We start from the raw sequence: 17,846 nt of genomic DNA on the forward strand, positions 1-17,846 counted from the left end.
AATATTTCCCATCAATAGATCTCTATCAGAGGAATTGCCAGATTACGTGGTGGAGGTGTGTGTGTGTGTGTGTGTGTGTGTGTGTGTGTGTGTGTGTGTGTGTGTGTGTGAGTGAATGTGTGTGAGTGTGTGTGTGTTCCATTTCTTCTATTTGAGTGTTGGAGAACACTGTTGGAGAACCCTGATTTTTTATACAACTCCTTGAATTATAATACCTTTTAAAAATTGTTTTCTAAATTTCTAATGATTTATTAATTTTTAAATTACTATTGTTAATTGAATAGAGACAGAAATCCAGAGGGAAGAGGAGACAGTGAAGGATAAAGGAAGAGAGAGACACCTGCAGCCCTGCTTCACCATCTGGATGTGAGGTGGGAAGGGGAAGGGGGAGGATACTGGGTTCCCAGGACATGCTGGTGAAGAGATCTTGGGGTGGCTGCAGAGATGGTGCAGTCTGTCTATCATGGGGAGATGAGAAAAACGCTACTCTCACATCAGCAACTGTCTTGTCGACCATCTTTTCCTCCAGTGAAGTGATAAAGGATCAAAGCTTACACTTCATCTCTGACAACTAAATGCAATGTCTGTTTCATTTTTCCAGATGTGCTCTTTTTTTTTTTTAGTGAATTTCAATTTTTTATCTTCAAGAAACAATTATCTCATGGAGTTCATCTTTTTATTAACTTTTAGTGGTGATTTAATAATGACTAACTAACAAGATTGTAATATAACAGAGATACAATTCCACACAGTTCCCACCACCAGAGTCCCCTGTCCCATCCACTCCATTAGAAGCTTCCCTGTTCTTTATCCCTCTGGGAGCAGGGACCCAAAGTCTTTATGGGGAGCAGAAGGTGGGAGGTCTGGCTTCTGTCATTGCTTCTCCACTGGACATGGGTGTTGGCAGGTGGACCCACACCCCTAGCCTGTCTCTGTCTGTCCCTAGTGGGGCAGGGCTCTGAGGAGGTGAGGCTCCAGGACACATGGGTGAGGGCGTCTGCCCAGGGAGGTCAGGATGGCATCATGGCAACATCTACAACTTGGCTGGTGGCTAGATGATGGTAAGACATAAAGCAAGACTTTTTTTTTATGTTTTATTGGTCATTTAATAACAGTTAACAAGATTGTAAAATAATAGGTATGATTCCACACAGTTCCCATAACTTTTAATAGATAAAACAGTAATATCAAGGTGAAGACCAATCTTTGAGAAAATATCGCATAACACTTAGACAGTCACAGTCCCCTCCTCCTCTTCAGGGTTATCTCCAGGGCTTGGTGCCAGCATTAAGAGCCTCCCACTCCTGGTGGCTACTTTTTTCCATTTTATTGGATAGGAGTAGAGAAATTGAAAGAGGAGGGGGGAGACAGAGAGGAAGAGAGACAGAGAGACACCTGCAGACCTGCCTCACTGCTTGTGAAATGTCCCCTCTGCAGGGAGGGAGCTGAAGCTTGAACCTGGGTCCTTGCAATTAGTACTATGTGTGCTTAACTCGCTGAGCCACTGCCCGGCCGGCCCCTCTGCAGTGATTTCTTCATCAGATCATTCTGCTTAATAAGGGAGTGTTATAGGAGCAGAGTGAGGCCAAATGCCTCACATCACAGGTGTGATGGTGGCCGTGTATCCTGAGCTTGAGTAATAGCTCACCTTTCAACAAAGGTGAGTCAGGACAAATACTTACATTAGAAACAAATGGGAAACCCATTGACAGCTAGCCCTGAGTGACACAGAACATTTTAGATAACAAAACCAAAGGCATAGCAAGAACTAGTTTCTGCGCTTAAAATCAAATTGTACTTGAAAAGAAATGCAAATAGAGAACAGAAATACAAGTAGAGTTTTTTTTATGAGGGATTCAGGTAAAGGAGCAAAATTCAGATTAATTTATTCTCTCCTTGCAAAGCTGAGGTATAGGCTCTGAAGTTTAGCAATATTCTAGCTTTGTAGAGAAAGAGTTTTTATAATTTATTTTAACAAGAGACAAAAGGGAAAAATGGGATAAACTTCTCTGGGGTCCTGCATTTAATTTCTTTGGTATCTCAGAAAAGAATATGATCTGTGAGTACTTTCTGCTTTGTGGTATAGCAGACACTACCCTATCAACCTTTTTCTTTAATTTCTATTACCTTTTATTCATTGTATGGATAGAGACAGCCTGAAATCAAGGGGAAGGTGGGGATACAGAAGGAAAGAGACAGAGAGACACCTGCAGCCCTGCTTCACCACTCGTGAAGCTTTCCTCCTGCAGGTGGAAACCAGGGGGCGGGGGGCTTGAACCTGAGTCCTTGCCCATTATACATGTGCACTCAACCAGGTGTGTCACCACCCACCCCCCCTTCAGTTTAGTTTTTATTCCTTAAATAGAAGTGGCAAAAAAAAAATAGCGATTTGAATTACCGCTTTCAAGATAGTTTCAATGGTTTGATACTGGCTGCTGACTTCATCTCTGGCATTGCTCTGCTTCAAGGCATAGTAATCTTCCCTTTCTGCTATTTGCCTCTCCATGCTGGCCTGTCTCTGGAGCTGATCTACTTGATTCCTCAAACTTCTCAATTCAGTTTCGTATTCCTCTCTGATCCGTCTTTTCTCTCTCTCCAGCTCTGCCCTATAATGCTCTTGTCTCTCCTGGGTCTGTCTCTGAATCTCCTCCTCAGCCCGTCGATACATCTCGTTACTGTAGCACCCTCCCCCATTCTCCATCACCACCCGCTGGACCAGGGCCATCAGCTGCTCCCTCTGGGCCTCCTGCTCACTCCCAGTGGCCCGATTGTTGAACAAACACCAGCGACCCCCCACTTTGCCCATTAGCTGCTTGATTCCTTTTGGAGCCCTCTTTAAATAGTCCTGGAACTCCACACCTTCCAAGTCATCTTTCCGGGTGAACAAGAGGATCATGTATCTCCTGGCTCTGTCCCCAAACAATTCCAGCATCTTCTCGGTGGCCCTGTGCTCTTCCTGGGTGTAGCGGCCCAGCGGGACCACCAGGAGCAGAGCGTGAGGCCCTGGGGAGGTCAGGACAAGGCAGCGGGCAATCTCCCTGCTGGTCTCTGCATCTGAGACCTCAGTGTCAAAAATGCCCGGCGTGTCCACCACCACCACTTCTCTCCCGTTCCAGGAGCTGGTGCCTTTCTCACAGACCTGGGTGATGGACTTTGCTGCAATGCCAGACTGGAACACCTTCTGTCCCAGGATGCTGTTCCCCGTTGCACTTTTCCCTGCTCCTGTCTTGCCCACCAGGACAAGTCTCAACTGTGAGTCTCTGGGGTCTATGCTTTCAAAACCTGGACATGGGGCAAAAAAACAAAATAACCAAGCAAAAAACAGCACATGGAATCACCTATGCTTCCTCTGTGGAGACTCCTTTTTCTTTTTCTTTTTTTTTTAAATTTTTTATTATTGATTTAATAATGATGAACAAGACTGTAAGATAACAGGGGTACAATTCCACACAGTTCCCACCACCAGAGTTCTGTGTCCCATCCCCTCCATTGGAAGCTTCCCTATTCTTCATCTCCCTGGGAGTATGGACCTAAATTCTTTATGGGATGGAGAGGGTGGGAGTTCTGGCTTCTGTAATTGCTTCCCTGTCCCACTAGGGAAAGACAGAAACAGGCTGGGGGTATGGATCCACCTGCCAACACCCATCTCCAGCAGAGAAGCAATTACAGAAGACAGAACTCCCAGATTTTACACCCCCCAAAAAGAATTTTGGTCCAGACTCCCAGAAGGATAAAGAATAGGGAAGTGTCCATTGGAGGGGATGGGACACAAAACTCTGGTAGTAGGCATTGTATGGAATCATTCTTATGTCATCTTAAAATGTTGTTAATAATTATTAACGTACTAGTAATATAAAAACTATATACCCTGCATAAACATAAAAAGTAAAAAAAAACATCACGACTTTTTCAACAACCCGATATTCTGAAGACGTGAGAAATCGTACCCACGTGTCGGTAACTATACTGTAAACCATTAATACTCAACAAAATAATCAAAGAGAAAATAAGACAGATGACTGACACCCACATTGAGAATCTGATCGTTTTTTTATTCTCCCCTCCCCCCACTCACCCCAGAGTCTTTTACTTTGGTGCATTACGCCAATTCCAGTTCAGTTTTCTCTTCTGATCTTGTTTTTCAACTTCTGCCTGAGAGTGAGATCATCTCATACTCATCCTTCTGTTTCTGACTTACTTCACTTAATATGAATTTTTCAAGCTCCATCTAAGATCGGCTGAAAATGGTGAAGTCACCATTTTTTATAGGTGAGTAGTAATCAATTGTGTAGATAGACCACAACTTGCTCAGCCACTCATATGTTGTTGGACACCTGGGTTGCTTCCAGGTTTTAGCTGTTACAAATTGTGCTGCTAAGAACATAGGTGCACACAGATCTTTGAGGATGGATGTGTTGGGTTCCTTAGGATATATCTCCATCCTGCACATTCTTAAGTCAGACTGCTTCACGTCTGGGGAATCCTGTAGTGCAGACATCTCTCTGTGCTTGGAATAATTAATGAACACTTACCTTCTCATGTGCTCAATGTTATAGATACTGTTTTTGATTAATTAGTTAATTATTAGATAGAGACAGAGAGAAATCGATAGTGGGGGAAAAGAGACAGAGAGACACCTGTAGCCCTGCTTCACCACTTGTGAAGCTTCTCCCCTGCAGGTGGGGACTGGGGGCTTGAACCCAGGTCCTTGTGCAGTGTAATGTATGTGCTTAACCAGGCACACCACCACCTGGCCCCTTGTAGACATTAGTGTCAATTCAATTTTGCTCTGTGTCATTATGATCTCCACTTCTCCCAAATCGTCAAATGAAAGCCTAGTAATAATCAACCTTATTCCTCTCTAACTGAACAGCAAAGTCTCTGGCTCCATGCCTTCTGTGTCTTTCATCTTAAGAATAATGTCCTACTAGTCTTTCTTGTGATTTTATTCCCTCTACCTTGGTGCTCTCAAGATTTCTCCAAGTGGTAGCCAGTGGCTTTTAAGGAAGGATCCAGGAGGAGGAGAAAGTATAGAGGTTCACTGAAATGTAAGAGCAGGATCAAGAAGAGAGAACGAGGAAGTATCAGGCATGCTTTGCCCTTACTCTGAGGGAGACTGTTTGGAAAGAGGAGCCCCTTCCTCCCACTGGCTCTTCTCCCTCTGACGCATCTGGGGAGCCCCCAGCACCTTCTCACCTTGGCCACTCCCTTGCTCACTGTGGAATAGGGCTGTCATTGTAGTTTCAGTTTCTGCAAATAAAGGAAGATAGGTATTTCAGGGTCAGGAAATGGGATGTTAAATGCAGAAAATAATCCACCTCATGGAGCTAGCAGTTTCTGTTATCCACCACCTTCTCTGTGACTTCCTCTCACCGCGTCCTAAGAGTTCACCTCAACATCTGTTTTTTTCTTCCCTCTAGGGCCTTGGTAACTGCACCAAAATCCACCATTCCAAGCAGCTGTTATCTTCAATTTTTTTCTCTTTTTTTAAACTTTATGTTTTAAAAATATTTTTCCCTTTTGTTGCCCTTGTTTTTTTTAATTGCTGTTGTAGGTAATTATGATTGTTGTTAATGATGTCATTGCTATTGGATAAGACAAAAAGAAATGGAGAGAGGAGGGGAAGACAGAGGGGGAGAGAAAGACAGACACATGCAGACCGCTTCACACCCTGTGGAGCGACTGCCCTGCAGGTGGGGAGCTGGGGGCTTGAACCCCCACTGCAGATAGGGCTTGAACCCAGGTCCTTGTACATTGTAATGCGTGTGCTTAATCAGGTGCACCACTGCCTGGCCCCTTTAATTCTTTCTTTTTTAAATGAGAGATACAGAGAGAAATATACAGACAGAGTAAAATCCTGCTCAGCTCTGCTTGATGATATTGCTGGGTATTGAACCTGGGACCTCAGAGCCTCCGGCAGGAGAGCTTTTGGCATGATCAAGATGCACCTCTCCAGTTCCCCTCCTGCACCCTTTAATGCTGATCCTGACCAGGAATGTTTTTCCATTTTATTGGCTAGGACAGAGAAAAGTTGATTTAGGAGGGGGAGAGAAACATACATACCTGAAGATCTGCTTCACCACTTGTGAAGTGACCCCCCCCCCCCCAGTGTTCTAAGACAGAAACAGGGAGGCAGAGCATGAAACAGACCTTGGGATGCCAGTCTCGAACCCAGGCCTCACACAAAACAAAGCAACACACTATCCCTGTGAGCTCTCTCACCAGCACTGAATACAGAGACTCAAGGGTTTTGGCTATGTTGCAACACAGAGAGAGGGCCTTAATATGCAGATGTGGACACCACGAAAAGCATCTTTGCAGGCTGTGAGGATGAGTAGCTAGAAATCAACCAAATAACAGAAAATGGAAAACCTAAAAATTGTGTAGAATGAACAGCATGTTTTTGACTAACACCTTGTCCAGGGAAGACATAAAATATTATCCGGAAAAGAATGAAGATGAAGAGGCTAATTACCAGATCCTGTGGGATGCAGTGAGAGAAATATTAAGAAGGAAGATGGTATCAATACAGGCAACAACAGACAAGGAAGGAAGGTCTTGAAGAAACAATATGACATGACAGCAAAAGGAAGTGAAAATGTAGCAACATACAGACTCCACAGTCACCAGAAGGAGCAGTGCCCATGGACTGCGAGCTCAGACTGACAGGGACTCAGGTCACACAGGCTCCAGTGTGAACAGACACGGGCCCTGGGTCAGATCAGTGGGGCTTACAGTTAATGGTATTTATGTACTTTCCTCCTGTCTGGGAGCTATTTTCTGCCCTGATCCAGCTTGGGCTTAGGCAAAACTGACTGAAGTCATGGCCTCCTTGGAACATACTTAAAACAGACTTCCTGGGCGGAGGGTAGATAGCATAATGGTTATGCAAACAGACTCTCATGCCGGAGGCTCCAAAGTCCCAGGTTAAATCTCTTGTACCACGATAAGCCAGTGCTGAACAGTGCTCTGGATAAAAAAAAAAAAAAAAAAAAAAAGACTTTCTAGCTTCTTTTTAAAATTTTTTTAAAATTATTTTTATTTTTATTTATTTTCCCTTTTGTTGCCCTTGTTGTTTTGTTGTTGTTGATGTCATCATTGTTGGATAGGACAGAGAGAAATGGAGAGAGGAGGGGAAGACAGAGAGGGGGAGAGAAAGACAGACACCTGCAGACCTGCTTCACCGCCTGTGAAGTGACTCCCCTGCAGGTGGGGAGCCAGGGGTTCGAACCAGGATCCTTATGCGGGTCCTTGCCCTTTGCACTACGTGCGCTTCACTCGCTACACTACCTCTAGACTCCCGACTTCCTAGTTTTTTCCCACATGAAGACGCCTAGTTTCATTTGCTTTATTTCTACCTTTGGGTTCCTGCTGACTAAACAATTTGTTCTGCTTTATGTCTTACTGTCTTTCAGCCACCAAATTGCAGATGCTACTATAAAGCATTCTTGCCTTCCCTGGGCAGTCGACCTCACCAATGTGTCCTGGAGCCTCCCCTCCCCAGAGCCCTGCCCCACTAGGGAAAGACAGAGACAGGCTGGGAGTGAGGATCCATCTGCCAACACCCATGTCCAGCGGAGAAGCAATGACAGAAGCCAGAACTCCCACCTTCTGCTCCCCATAAAGAATTTGGGTCCCTGCTCCCAGAGGGATAAAGAACAGGGAAGCTTCCAATGGAGGGTATGGGACACGGAACAATGGTGGTGGAAACTGTGTAAAATTGTCCCCCTGTTATCTTACAGTCTTGTTAATCGTTATCAAATCTCTACTAAAAAATAACACAGAAAGAAAGGCACCAATGAACAAGGAAGGGGGGTCTCGAGTAAACAATCTCATATTACAGCCGAAGGAACTAGAAACATACATAGCAACTTACAGAACCCAACAGTCATCAAAAGGATGAAATAATAAACACCTAAGCAGGAATTTCTCTGTCTGGTAAACATAAAGCAGTGGACATCACCTTAGAGCCCCCCTTCCTCTTCTCCCCCGGGCTCCCCCTCACTCATCAGTCCAGTTAGATATCAGCAGATGAAGCTGGTCCCTCACCAGCCTCTGTCTGCCCCTTCCTGTGAGCACAGTACCAGGTCCCCCTGAGCCTCAGTGTTGTACCCCTGCAGGCTCCGTGGTGCCCACTGTCCCTCGCATTCTGTCAACATACGTTCCCAGCCAGACTCACTGTTGTGCTGATGAGTTGATGAATCCTCTTGATTTTGTTCAAAGTACAGGATGAATTAGTTGTGTTCTCTCAAACTGTAAGAAAACCTTGGCAGCAAACTCTGAAACCTTCGAGCCAGGAAACTCAGATTGGGTGGGGCAGGGGAGGAAGTGTGTGTGTGTGTCTTTAAAGAGACAGAAGCATTGACGGCACAGTCTGGGACACACAGGCACTACCCCAGCTCCCCCTGACAGGTGTCTAGCTGTGCAGGAGAGAGACACTCACTCCTCCAGCCTAAGTCCCCCCGCATCAGACACCAAGACCCCAACATCCCCACATCTCTCTTCCTCTCCCTCCTTCTCCAGAGTCCTTTGCTTTGGTGCAATACACCACACCCAGTCCAAGCTTCACCTAATGTTTTTCCTATCAAGCTTTTCCCTTTTTTCAATTTCCACCTATGAATGAGATAACTCAGTATCAGTTCTTCCATTAACTCATTTAGTTAAAAAAAAGAAAAGAAAAGAAAAAGAAAAAGAAAAAAGACTGTGAAAAGTATGGTGGTTATCCTTTACAAGATTATAAACTTACAGGAATGATTACTACACATTTAATTAAAAGTAAAACAAGGGAGTCGGGCGGTAGCACAGTGGGTTAAGCGCATGTGGCGCAAAGCACAAGAACTGGTGTAAGGATCCCGGTTCGAACCCCGGCTCCCCCCCTGCAGGGGAGTTGCTTCACAGGCGGTGAAGCAGGTCTGCGGGTGTCTGTCTTTCTCTCCCCCTCTCTGTCTTCCTCTCCTCTCTCCATTTCTCTCTGTTCTAGCCAACAACAAAAATGACATCAACAACAATAACCACAACAAGGGCAATAAAAGGGGGAGGGAATGGCCTCCAGGAGCAGTGGATTTAAGGTACAGGCTCTGAGCCTCAGCAATAACCCTAGAAGCAAAAAAAAAAAAAAAAAGTGAAACAAAACAAAACACCATGTATCCACTTTTGCAAATTTAAAGCTTTTTTTTGTTTGTGTGTTTGCCTCTAATGTTACCACTGGGTCTTGGAGCACTACAATGCACTGTTCCTGACAGCCTATTTTTCCTTCATTTAATTGGACTGGGCAGAGAGAAATTGAGAGGGGTGGGGAGAGCGAGAGAGACCTATAGGAAGCCAGGTGGTAGTGCAGCAGGTTAAGCGCACATGGAGCAAAGTACAAAAATTGGCTTAAGGATCCAGGTTCCAGCCCCTGGTGCCCACCTGCCGGGGCGGGGGGGTCAATTCACAGGCAGTGAAGCAGGTCTGCAGGTGTCTGTCTTTTTCTCTCCCTCTCTGTCTTCCCCTCCTCTCTCCATTTCTCTTTGTCCTATCCAACAACAATGACAGCAATAAGAACAACAATAACAGTAACAACAATGATAAAACAACAAGAACAACAAAATGGCCTCCATGAGCAGTGGATTTGTAGTGCAGGCACCGAGCCCCAGTAATAACCCTGGAGGCAAAAAAAAAAAAAAAAAAAAAAAAGACACTTGCAGACCTGCTTTCATCATTAGTGAAATTTCTCCCCCTGCAGGTCTGGAATGAGGGCTCAAACAAGGGTCCTTGCACAGGTCCTTGTGACTAGCTTCTGTGCACACCTGACTGTCCTTGTGACTAGCATATGTGCGCCATCACCCAGCTCTCAAATTAAAGCCTTTTGCTTCCATAGCTTGCTATTTGTATTCTTTCAGTGATGAATCAAAAAATGTTCATATTAAATGGCCCAGATCTTGTTCAGAAAGCTAAGTATGATGTCTGACCATATTCCTGGGTGTGTGTGTGTGTGTGTGTGTGTGTGTGTGTGTGTGTGTAGAGGGATCTGACATGTTTAGAAAAGAAGGGCTTGAAACAAGTGACATGCCATTTCTTTATTTTCTTTTATTTTACTGATTTAATATTGGTTTGCAGCACAATAAAATTACAAGATGACATAGTAAAATTCCACACCATCTCCAGCACCAGAGTTCTGTGTGCCCATTCATATATTTTTTCCCATTTTCCCTATGGTTCTGCCTTCTCTTCCTTTCTGAGTCACACCTACAGCTGTTACTACTTCTAAATGTCTTTCCTTTTTTTTTTATTATTATTTTTTTTTATTTAAGAAAGGATTAATTAACAAAACCATAGGGTAGGAGGGGTACAACTCCACACAATTCCCACCGCCCAATCTCCATATCCCACCCCCTCCCCCGATAGCTTTCCCATTCTCTATCCCTCTGGGAGCATGGACCCAGGGTCATTGAGGGTTGCAGAAGGTAGAAGGTCTGGCTTCTGTAATTGCTTCCTCGCTGAACATGGGCGTTGACTGGTCGGTCCATACTCCCAGTCTGCCTCTCTCTTTCCCTAGTAGGATGGGTCTCTGGGGAAGCTGAGCTCCAGGACACATTGGTGGTGTCTTCAATCCAGGGAAGTCTGGCCGGCATCCTGATGACACCTGGAACCTGGTGACTGAAAAGAGAGTTAACATACAAAGCCAAACAAATTGTTGAGCAATCATGGACCCAAAGCTTGGAAAAGTGGAGAGGAAGTATTAGGGAGGTACTCACTGCAAACTCTAGTATACTTCTGCTTTCTTACTTTGGTGCCATACTCCAAACTCAGTCAATTTCTGCTTTGCGTTTCTACTTCTTTTTTTTTTTTTTTACATGCATAACATTCCCCAGATTCCCATTTAGCAATACAACCCCCACTATTTCATTCATCATTTTTCATGGACCTGTATTCTCCCCACACACCCACCCACCCCAGAGTCTTTTACTTTGGTGTAATACTCCAATTCCATTTCAGGTTCGACTTGTGTTTTCTTTTCTAATCTTGTTTTTCAACTTCGGCCTGAGAGTGAGATCATCCCATATTCATCCTTCTGTTTCTGATTTATTTCACTCAACATGATTTTTTCAAGGTCCATCCAAGATCGGCTGAAAACGGTGAGGTCACCATTTTTTACAGCTGAGTAGTATTCCATTGTGTATATAGACCACAACTTGCTCAGCCACTCATCTAAATGTCTTTCCTTTCCCCCTCTTCTCTCTCTGGATCCTGATGGAATTGGAGTTTAGAGCCCTTGGTCATCTTCCCCTAACATTTCTCCCCCTCTGGGAGTATGGACCACAATTCTTCTTGGGGTGCAGAAGATGGAAGTTCCGGCTTCTGTCATTGCTTCTCTGCTGGACATGGTGTTGGCAGGTGGACCCACACCCTCAGCCTATCTCTTTCTTTCCCTAGTGGGGCAGGGCTCTGGGGAGGGGAGGCTCCAGGACACATGGGTGAGGGCATCTGCCCAGGGAAGTCAGGATGAAATCATGATAGCATCTGCAAACTTTGCGTCTGAAAAGCAATTAGATATATAGTAGGATAAAAGTCTTAATGAACAGAACCAAAAAGTGTGAATAAAGCAGGTGAGGATAGGGACTTTGAGGTGGTAAGAAACTAAAAATTCTATTTTAGGTATGAACTTGATGATTTTTGTTTTAGCTCGATAGTTAACATGGAGGTGGACCAAGAACATTGTCTGGGAAGATGGTGTCTGGGTTGAGAAGAGAGCTATAAATCTGGATTAGGGCAAAGAGTAGCTCTCAAACTTGAAGAAAACCTATAAATAAAATGGTTTACTCATCGATCTGACCGAGGGCCCACGTCTGTTCACATTGAACACAGGAGCCCGTGTGTCCTCTGAGTCCCTGTCAGTCTGAGCTCACAGTCCATGGTCACAGCTGGAACATTCTAGGCTGCTCTCATGTCAGGACCCGTCTTCCTCGAGGGGCAGAGCAGGCTGACCAACCTCCCTTCAGAGAGTGGGGAGTCCCCACCATGGTGGCTCTGCAGTGAGGGCAGGTCCCCTGCTATTTCTAAGTGATGACTTTGGGCTACTCACTACTTTCCTATTTCCTTTTCCAAATACCAAGCATTTGCCCACACTCAGTCACTCCCATGAGCTAGTCTGGCTCCTATAGCATCAGCAAGGCCCAGGCCCGGGACCTGGTCTGGAATGTAGATTCTTCTCGGGCTCTGTCTCATTTGTATGGAAACAGTACATTCTATTTTCATCAGCCGTCCTGTGTTCTTGATGCATCAATGCTTCAATAACTAGAGAGAAAAGCACTTCACCTTTTTCTAACAGCCAATAATGACTATGACTACACTCTGCCACTGTGCAAATCTAAGTAAGAAAGCCAAGTTTAAGCAAGAGCCCTTCCCTACATGAGAGGGTGTTAGCCCCTCACAAAGCCTTCAGCTAGTGAGTGCAGGCACTTGCATTAAGCACATGGTTTACACCTATTCAATCCCACCTGCCTCATTCTTTTGCTTCCCAAGTGCCCCATGTGTGTGAAATAATCTAATACTTTCTTCTTCCTCTCCTTCTTCCTCTAGCTATTCTCCACCACCTTCTTCTTTTTCATTTAGTCAAATTGCTGTGGTTACTTAGAGATTAATTAGGCATGTCTGAGTGAGAAACTCACTCATGGGGTGGTGAAATGACTTCCTTGGTTAGCGAGCTGCTTTGCCATGTATGTAACCCAGGTTCAAGCCCAGCCCCCACTGCACTGAAGGAAGCTTAGGTTATACAATCAAGCTCTCTTTCTCTCTATTCCTAATATATTATCTATCTATCTATCTATCTATCTATCTATCTATCTATCTATCTATTTATCTGTCTGTCTGTCTGTCTATAATCTATCTATCATCTATCCCTGTATATCATCTATCAAACTATCATCTATCTGTATTATCTATCTGTATCATCTATCTATCTATCTATCTATCTATCTATCTATCTTTCCCCTCCTACTCTTCTTCTTTACATCTCTGTCTCCATCTAAATTTTTTTTTGCCTCCAGGATTATCACTGGGGCTCAGTGCCTGCACTTTGACTAATCCACTGCTCCTGGAGGCCATTTTTTCCCTTTTGTTGCCCTTGTTGTTTATCGTTGTTGTTGTTACTATTGTTGTTGTCATTGTTGTTCGATAGGAAAGAGAGAAATGGAGAGAGGAGGAAAAGACAGAGGAGAGGAGAGAAAGACAGACACCTGCAGACCTGCTTCATTGCCTGTGAAGTGACTCCCCTGCAGGTGGGGAGCCGGGGCGGGGGGGCTTGAACAGGGATCCTTAAGCCGGTCCTTGTGCTTTGCACCATGTCTACTTAACCTGCTGCACTACTGCCTGACCTCCATCTTCATTTTTTTTAAATTTTTTTAATGTTTTTTATTTTATTTATTCCCTTTTGTTGCCCTTGTTGTTTTATTGTTGTAGTTATTATTGTTGTTGTCGTTGTTGTTGGATATATATATATATATTTTTTATATCTATTTTATTTATTTATTCCCTTTTGTTGCCCTTATTGTTTTATTGTTGTAGTTATTATTGTTGTTGTCGTTGTTGGATAGGACAGAGAGAAATGGAGAGAGGAGGGGAAGACAGAGAGGAGGAGAAAAAGACAGACACCTGCAGACCTGCTTCACCGCCTGTGAAGCGACTCCCCTGCAGGTGGGGAGCCGGGGTTCGAACCGGGATCTTTATGCCGGTCCTTGTGCTTTGCGCCACCTGCGCTTAGCCCGCTGCACTACAGCCCGACTCCCGGATATATTTTTTTTAAAGAGAAGCTCATTCATAGAATTCTGTGAAAAGTGGTATTAGGGATACAGTCTGCTCATTCAACACAGAATGAGTTCTTTTCAGTTTGGGCCAATGGCAAAAGGAAAAAACAGATGCTGGAAGGCATCATTCACAGGTGGGATCTGAGAAACAAAACAAAGGGAAAGATATAGCCAAATGGCAAAACTGAAAACAAAACTCTTGTCTATACCAAGAGTGGTGAGCTAAAGGGGGCTGAGCTAAAGGGGGCTGGGCGCTCAGCCTCGGAGGGAGGGAGGAGAAGACACTGTTGTGGCAGGAGAGCTGAGCTGGCAGACATCTGCAGGATACAGGAGGCCGTACCTCTGACAACAGCAGTTCTGTGAAACACTGAAAGTCAGTGATAGAAAGAATAATAATAACGACAACAACAATAATAAATAACACCAAGAGTTGTGCCTGCTCTCAATGTGACCCAGGTGTGGATTTTCACACTCAAAGGGAATGGCTTCTGTTTCATCCTCAAGTTAGCACCAGCCTGAGAAGGAAGCCAAAGAAATCCAGAAGACAAGGTCTAGGCCCATCTTGTCTGTTGGGAATCTCAGGACTCTCTGAATAGGGCCCCAGCTGATGGGGTAAATCCCTCTCTCTATTGTTAGAGGTCATCTCTGTCAGGAACAACACAATAGACCCCTCTGTGGGTCCCAGTAGGAATTTGCCCTCAACTTGGATCAACAGTGGTAGAGAATGTTCCATCCTCCAAAGGGAGGCTGGACAACATACTCTGTGCTACACCTGAGGAAGATGGGTCCTGATTGGGGCAGCTTGGAATGTTTCTATTCATGACCACAGAATGTGAGCTCAGATCTACAGGGATGCAGAGGTCACACAAGCTCCTAAGCTGAATATGGGCCCCAGATCACATAAATCGATGGGGTTTAGAGTCAACAATATTTATACACCTTTCCTATATTTGGGAGCTACTCTCTTCTGATCCAGCTTTCTGGTCCTTTGTGAGCCATGACATCATCTCCCCAGACAATAACTTTGATCCACCTGCATATCAGATTTCAGGCTCAGGGGAAAGAGCAAAAAGAAAGAAAGAAACTAATATAGCCACAGGCCCTTTGGAATATAAGTAAAATACACCTATTAGCTATCTACAAAACAGATACCAGCACCACCCCCACCCCCACACCCACTCTTCATCTGCACTATTCCAGACTTTAGGTTCATTATTAGTCAACAATTTGTTTGGCTTTATATGTTAACTCACTTTTCAGCCACCAGGTTCCAGATGTTAACATGATGCCAACTAACCTTCCCTGGACAGACAACCCCACCGATGTGTCTTGGAGCTCCAATTACCCAGAGCCCTGCCCCACTAGAGAAAGAGAGAGGCATGCTGGGGTTGTGGATCCACCTGCCAACACCCAATGTCCAGCAGAGAAGCAATTACAGAAGCCAGACCTTCAACATTCGTACCCCAGAAAGAATTGTGAACCATACTCCTAGAGGGGAAGAAATGTTAGGGGAAGATGAGCAGAGGAAAAAAAAAAAAAAGGAAGGACACTCAGAAGTAGCAACAGGTGTAGGTGTGACTTAGAAGAGGAAAGGACCATGGAAAAAATGGGAAAATGTACAAATAGAGAGAAGTTATAGAAATAATAGTCAACTAGCATCTGTAACCTTGGGAGAACCACTGCAGTTTCCAACGGAGGGAATGGCGGTGTGAAAGGTATGTAGTTATAGCCTTGTTATCTCATATTTTTCAAGTCAATATTAAATCACTAATAAAAAACAGGGGTGGGGGAGTCGTTTGCCCTCTTCATTCTGTCTCTTCTCTTCTCCTACCCCTTTTAAATTTTAGTAAGTGAAAATAAGAGGATATGGGTTTGTGTGACCTTACCAACCTTTACTGGTTGGAGACTATCTTCAGAGTTTTTGTGATAATTAAGACAAGGGGGGGGGGGGAGAGAAGCTGAGGCAGCACATGACAGGGCCAGAGCAAAGGACTTTACTTTCTGTGCACAAGTGAATTTACAATAAATCCGCCTGCTGCTCATTTCTTGAAAACAGAGAATATTATAGGAAGCACTAAATAAATAAACTGAAGGCTGCTGTATGCTGAGGTTGGCCTACCATTTCCCCTTTACTCTTTTGCACAATGTTTATTTATAGCAGACATTGTGTGGAGGAAATGATAAGGTCGCTCTCTAAAGGAGAACAGAACTGGAGTGAGGCAACAAAAACACATCAATCCGAAACTCAAAAGAAGAAGTGGAGACAGTAGCAAGTTGTGAAGACTGAATTGCAAACCGCAAGGTGGCTAAACCGACCTACCGCAGGTCCAGTTCTCCGTGTGTGCTTAGGGTTTCTTTCCTCAGAGACCTCCTGGTTTTCTTCCTAAGATACAGGTCAGAGAAGAAGATTTCTGTCATAAACTGCATCCCTAAGATGGCTTCCATCTTGGACAGCAATCTACGCTCTCTCATCTCTCAGAGTTCACCTGCTTTGTCAAATAGTATCAAAAATAGTATCAAATAGTTTCATCTCTCCCTCTCCCCTCCCCCTCCCCCTCCCGCTCCCTCTCCCTCTCCCTCTGCCTCTCCCTCTGCCTCTCCCTCTCCCTCTCCTTCTCCTTCTCCCTCTCCTTCTCCCCCTTCCCCTCCCCCTCCCTCTCCCTCTCCCTCTCCCTCTCCCTCTCCCTCTCCTTCTCCCTCTCCTTCTCCCCCTTCCCCTTCCCCTCCCCTCCCCCTCCCCCTCCCCTCCCCCTCCCTCTCCCTCTCCCTCTCCCTCCCTCTTTCTCTTCTGTACCTGCTGTGTCAAATAGTATCTCATTCCCAAGGGAACTAAGCCCCTAATGACTATAGTTTCCATAGGCTGAAGTTGCTAAACTTTTCTTTCAAGTTCCAGGTGGACAGAGGAGCCCTAGGCTGTACCCAATTGGAGTCCCACCTGTTGATGTCTAGAAACAATTTTCAGTCCCTGGGCAGAAGGCCTCACCAATGCATCCTAGAACCCCACCTCCCCAGAGCCCTGCCCCACTAAGGAAAGACAGAAACAGGCTGGCAATGTGGATCCACCTGCCAATGCCCATGTCCCGTGGAGAAGCAATTACAGAAGCCAGAACTCCCACCTTCTGCTCGCCAAAAATAATTTTGGTCCATACTCCCAGAGGTGGACAAATGTTAGGGGAAGATGACCAGAGGGCTCTTAACTCCAATTCAGTCAGGACCCAGAGAGAGAAGAGGAAAAAGGGAGGGACATTTGGATGTAGTAACAGGTATTGGTGTGACTGATAACAGAAAAGGGGGCCAGGTAGTGGCACACCTGATTAATCGCACATTGTACTAAGCACAAGGACCTGGGTTCCAGCCCAGTGCTCCCCAACTGCAGGGGGAAGTTACACTTGCAGTGAGGTGGGTTTGTAGGTGTTTATATTTCTCTCTCACTATCCCCCTTTCAATTTTTCTCTGTCCTATCCAATAAAATGGAAAAAAAAGGTCACCAAGAGCAGTGGATTCGTAGTGTTGGCACAAAGCCCCAGTGATAACCCTGGAGGCAAAAGAAAAGAAGAAGGAGAAGGAGAAGGAGAAGGAGAAGGAGAAGGAGAAGGAGAAGGAGAAGGAGAAGGAGAAGGAGAAGGAGAGATGGTACCATGGAGAAAAAAGGGCAAACATATACAAAAAAAAAAAAAAAAGACAGATAGTTGTAGAAATAATAGTTAACCCCTATCTGCAACCTTAGGAGAACTGCTGTAGCTTCCAGTGGAGGGACTGGGGATCCAGAACTCTGATGTTGGGAATAGTGCAGAGTTGTACCCCTGTGATCTTGTAATATTGTAAATAAATATTAAACTACTAATATATATTTTTTTAAAAAATAAAGGAACAATAGTCCACCCATATCTGTGACCTTGGGAGAACTACTGCAGTTTCCAGTGGAGGAAATGGGGGCACAGGACTCTGGTGCTGGGGACGGTGTGGACTTACACCCCTGTCATCCCGCAGCTTTTGCTTTTGTTGTGTACCCAGAGTTCTTCACGGCCCCTGCACTGTCAAACCACAACTGCTCTTGCTTCT

General features: G+C 44.9%; 1 protein-coding gene across 2 annotated transcripts; it reads right to left on the reverse strand.

Annotated features, from left to right (window-relative positions):
- Window positions 1-1,080: 1,080 nt before the first annotated feature.
- LOC103125064 (GTPase IMAP family member 4-like) lies at window positions 1,081-8,310 on the reverse strand. 2 transcript variants are annotated; one of them, XM_016193751.2, is made up of 3 exons: window positions 8,180-8,310; window positions 5,197-5,250; window positions 1,081-3,282 (listed from the first exon to the last, which is right to left on the reverse strand). In XM_016193751.2, exons 2-3 carry the CDS (start codon window positions 5,234-5,236, stop codon window positions 2,351-2,353), a joined length of 972 nt encoding a protein of 323 aa, XP_016049237.1. In that variant the 5' UTR covers window positions 5,237-5,250; window positions 8,180-8,310; the 3' UTR covers window positions 1,081-2,350. The 2 variants fall into 2 exon arrangements, with proteins under 2 accessions (XP_016049237.1, XP_007535895.1); XM_007535833.3 differs by having other exon boundaries at window positions 8,162-8,310.
- Between the last annotated feature and the right edge of the window lie 9,536 nt (window positions 8,311-17,846).

This window comes from Erinaceus europaeus, chromosome 8, assembly GCF_950295315.1.
Source record: "Erinaceus europaeus chromosome 8, mEriEur2.1, whole genome shotgun sequence".
Lineage (NCBI taxonomy): Eukaryota > Metazoa > Chordata > Mammalia > Eulipotyphla > Erinaceidae > Erinaceus > Erinaceus europaeus.

Excerpts from the sequence above, each read along its gene's own strand:
- LOC103125064 (XM_016193751.2), bottom strand. The coding sequence starts at position 5,236 with ATGACAGCCCTATTCCACAGTGAGCAAGGGAGTGGCCAAG. Across the intron at positions 3,283-5,196 it reads TGAGCAAGGGAGTGGCCAAG|GTTTTGAAAGCATAGACCCC; the intron begins GTGAGAAGGTGC and ends CCCCATGTCCAG.